The following is a 4139-nucleotide window of genomic DNA, read 5'->3' on the forward strand; positions in this document are numbered from 1 at the left end:
TGGAACCTTACACGGCCAAAACAGTTCTCCTTCTTCATGTTTCCTGCGACAAGACAAGGGTTTAATCACTTGAAGTTTACATTATAGTTTGTTGATTTCGTTCAGGGTTTTTACTTTGTGCTGTTGGAGGCAAAACTCTATCAGGAGAATAAATCGAAAAATGTATACATACAGAAACCCTAAAATTATATTTTTAGTTTTGTTCGTCTTTTTTCTTCCTGATTGTTTGATTCAAGTTTATGAAATAATTATTCGGGTTGTTAGTTTGGTTTATGTTAGGGATTTCTTGGTTGGTGTTTACAGATTTTTGGTTGGTATGATTTTTTCTATGTATTCGTTCTTCTCAACACTTTGGTCGGTGGTGTTTACAGATTATTACAGGTTTCTTAATTTTCTGTATTTCAAAGCTGAATGTACTCTAGACCCTAATTTTACTATTTACAGATGAGAAAAATGGTGTACAAGCGTAGAAAAGTAAGGCTTCTCCCCTAAATGGCGCAACTGTGAAGTCACACCATCTGTGACGAGATTGGAGGCATGTCATAATCAGGCATGCAAATCCACTCCGACGGTATTTATTGTCTATTAATCAAGGTGATTGGATTCATAGACATTATTAAATTATTTTTATCTTTGCTTTGTTATTCTTGATCCAAGTATTGTTTCTAACAAGCTGAAGACATATACAATCCTGGAACAGAAGGTTTAGCAAAGAACAACTTGATTCAAAGAGAACTGCCAAACAACATTTGTTACTAGACAGTCGAATACCATTGGAATCCAGTTCCGATGGAAGCTCGAGTGAACATGAGTTATAATAGGAACCAGACGTCGAACATTCTGTAAGTAAGATCAATTAAGTTTTGTATACCATCGTCATTGACTCATTTGTTATTGTTCCGTATTATACAATCATTAATTAACTTCTTTATTGATTATTCATCTCAAATTTTGATTCACAATATTATCAGATGTTAAGTTGTGTTGACTTTAATCAAAGGATGACTTGATGTAAAAAAGAACAAAAAAAGAACAAAAAAAAGCCTCCAAGTCTACACTTTTCCGTGCATACAGCAGAGGGCACCATTATGATTGTCTTCATCTGGGTTGTTGTGTAAGTAAACAATACACTTGATTTGATCTAGATGAATGTTGTGCGGTTGTTTTGATGAAACAGTTTACTTAGCCATGTGTGTTTGTTTTGATGAAACATGATAAATTCTTTTTTTGGTGGTCTATTGATGCTGTGGGCAACAATCTCTGAAAGCCTTCACCACATGAACAATGTGCATTACTCAATGCAATGCTGTTTTGGTTAATTTGCCAAATGTTGACACACAATGCTAGAGAGGACTACCTCGAAGTGGATAACAAGGGTGATTATGGACAGGTTCTTCCTACCACCTATTATGAAGCCAAGGTATAGAGAGTGATGATGAAGTTATGAAAAAAACAAGCAAAACCATTCATTAGCTATATTATTACATCTTCTTAGTTGCTGTATATATAAACTTCTAATAAGAAAAGAGTCTAGCAAAGTGAAACCGAGTGTTTTTTTTTTCCTTTCGTAAATTGCAACACTATTTGCAAGCATGTTAAAAGATGGATGCTTTGTCTTCTTATTTTTTCTTTCGTACACCTTTAAAGTTATGGGCGTCTGTTAATTATTTGTTTAAAAGTCAGTTCAGTTTTCTGTAATTTATATGAAAGTTAGAATCTTGATGCATTGTAACTAAAGTTACACAGTCGAGATTGTGATGTCCAACGAGAAGTTGCTACTGGCATTATCGATTACGAGGTTCATCAAGTACATTGGGACAATGTGAGGCGAAGCCGAGCCACACCAAATCAAATTGGAGCAGGGCGAGGTGAAGCTGAGCCTTACCAAATCAAATTGGGACGGGACGAGACGAGGCGAAGCTGAAGCCGACTTTACCAAATCGGGACGGGGCAAGGCGAAACCGAGTTTTATCAAATCAAATCGGGACGGGGCAAGGCGAGGCGAAACCACTCCTAATCAAAAAGGATCGCTACGGACGGGACAAAACCGTGCAACACCAAATCAAAAATGTATCGGGATGGGACGAGGCGAAGCCGAGCCGCACCTAATAAAAAATATGACTAAAAGAACAAAAATGCCCGAACGTAGCACGGGCACAAAATCTAGTCCCTTTGATAGATGCGAAAAATGAACGAGGTTCATACCTTATGACCAACTATTTGCTACTACCCGTTTTCCTCACGACCCCTTGTGGAGTTGTATATTCAAGATTTAAATGAGAGGCATAATGTGATGCAACAATCCACATCCCCTGGTAGTGCTTGATTTGAATAAAAGGAGATGGGTCCGTGTACTACGGTCCAACGCATGATGCATGTGCCATATAGTGCGGCTCCTCCTATGTCCTACCGACTTTCAACCCCCATATATATACATTATTGCCAACTCCATGGAGCTGCTGGTTATTAAAATATCTTAAATGGGATTAAAAATGAGTGCACCAAGTCACCAATATTATTGGTGTATGACTTAAACTCCCCCACGCCTTGCATAAAGTCAAATTCGAGAAATGCTATCGCCAAGCCATATATACCGATATCATCAATCCGATTCATTTGCCGCACCATAATTTACGGATCAAGAGAATTTTGGTGGTAGATGAAAATCGGCACTGTCGACATAGTACCGTCATCCTTTTTGTACTATGTTTCCACGCGTCACTTTCAAAAACAACAGGCTCTTTAATACATTGGCTCGTTACCAAGAAAAGAAAAAAAAATATCTCACAAACTTGCCATTAGATGAGACTGTCAGTTGCTTATTATTATCTCAGAAACGTTATCTTTATGTGATGTCGGCAATGTCTGTTTACATGAACAAGACCTCACTAACCTTGAGGGGTTTCTGGCTTTAATTTTTTTTAATCGGTAAAGATTTTGGTGTTGGCAAGTTTCAAACCCAGATGATTGATATCAAGAATTTGGTGGCGAGTTTCGAAAATTAGTTCTTCGGTTCTTCAGTTTAGTTTGTTCCCACGATAAATTAATTACTTAGATCTAAAATGTTGATTGATCCATATTAAGATATAAAAATAAATAAATATACACATATAATTGGTTCAATTCAAACATAATATTTATTGATGATCAAGTTAAATTTAAGAACAACAACACATCACACTGCAAAGTGAAAATTAAAAATTAAAATCAATAAAATTACGCAGACCAGACCAAATGGGATCACGAAGAAAGATTTAGAAGAAACTATGCATCATTGATAGGGCGGTGAAGTTCACCACCAAGTTCACTGCGATCTTGAATGGCAATGACGTAAATAGCGTACACGATTCCAGGGATGTAACCCAAAATTGTTAGCAGTAAGCAGATGATGAATTCCATCTGAAAACCGACAAATCAATCAAAATTAATTAAAATTTTAAAATCAAGAAACAAAATTTAGAAGGAAAAAAATTAAAAATTAAATGGTTAAATTCTTACACTGCAACAACCAGTCTTGAAGCAAACTCCCAAAGGAGGAAGCAAGATTGCTATCAGGATATCACAACAAGTTGCTACACCCATTTTTAATGAAGAAGAAGAAAAGGATTGATTTGATGAAATTGAAGAAGAAGAAGAAGATGTAGAATGGAGTGTTAATTATTGAAATGTAATGAGGTATAACCACCTGCTTATATAGAGAGAGTAATGTAAAGGTTGGAAAATTTCTACATCCAACACCTGTAGCAAATTAAAATAAAGTAAGAAAATAAAAAATGCCAGCAAATTCTTGATTTTTTTTTTGGTGGGCCAGTGATGGATCTCATTTCCTGGATAGGATATCCGTGGTGGCCTGCTTGTTTGAAGTTTTGAAAATGAGCAACCACAAGGTCTGGAGGACTTTCTCCGAAAGAAAATATTTTGCTCGCCCATTTCAGCATTTGTTTTTTTGAACCAGTAAAAAGTTTAATGTCGACAAGTTTCAAATTCATCACAGATATTACCACAATAATTTATTACTGTATAACAATGATACCCGTGTATTTCAGTATTTTTGATCCAATAACATCATTTCACATATTTCACATATATGGCTCTCCCTTCTCTCCTCTCTCTCCCTTCACCTGAACTTTCTTCCCTCT

The 4139-nt window shown here is 36.1% G+C and overlaps 1 protein-coding gene across 1 annotated transcript; it reads right to left on the reverse strand.

Moving 5' to 3' along the window:
* Positions 1-3114: 3114 nt before the first annotated feature.
* LOC113277793 (UPF0057 membrane protein At4g30660-like) lies at positions 3115-3670 on the reverse strand. The gene is made up of 2 exons (XM_026526785.1): positions 3499-3670; positions 3115-3399 (listed from the first exon to the last, which is right to left on the reverse strand). Exons 1-2 carry the CDS (start codon positions 3580-3582, stop codon positions 3265-3267), a joined length of 219 nt encoding a protein of 72 aa, XP_026382570.1. The 5' UTR covers positions 3583-3670; the 3' UTR covers positions 3115-3264.
* Between the last annotated feature and the right edge of the window lie 469 nt (positions 3671-4139).

The sequence above is a fragment of the Papaver somniferum genome, chromosome 5 (assembly GCF_003573695.1).
Source record: "Papaver somniferum cultivar HN1 chromosome 5, ASM357369v1, whole genome shotgun sequence".
NCBI classification, from domain to species: Eukaryota; Viridiplantae; Streptophyta; class Magnoliopsida; order Ranunculales; family Papaveraceae; genus Papaver; species Papaver somniferum.

What these genes read in the sequence shown, in the direction of transcription:
- LOC113277793 (XM_026526785.1), bottom strand. Translation starts at nt 3,582, where the DNA reads ATGGGTGTAGCAACTTGTTGTGATATCCTGATAGCAATCTTGCTTCCT. An exon ending in TCAAGACTGGTTGTTGCAGT is followed by an intron (nt 3,400 to 3,498) that starts GTAAGAATTTAA and finishes GTCGGTTTTCAG; the next exon opens with ATGGAATTCATCATCTGCTT.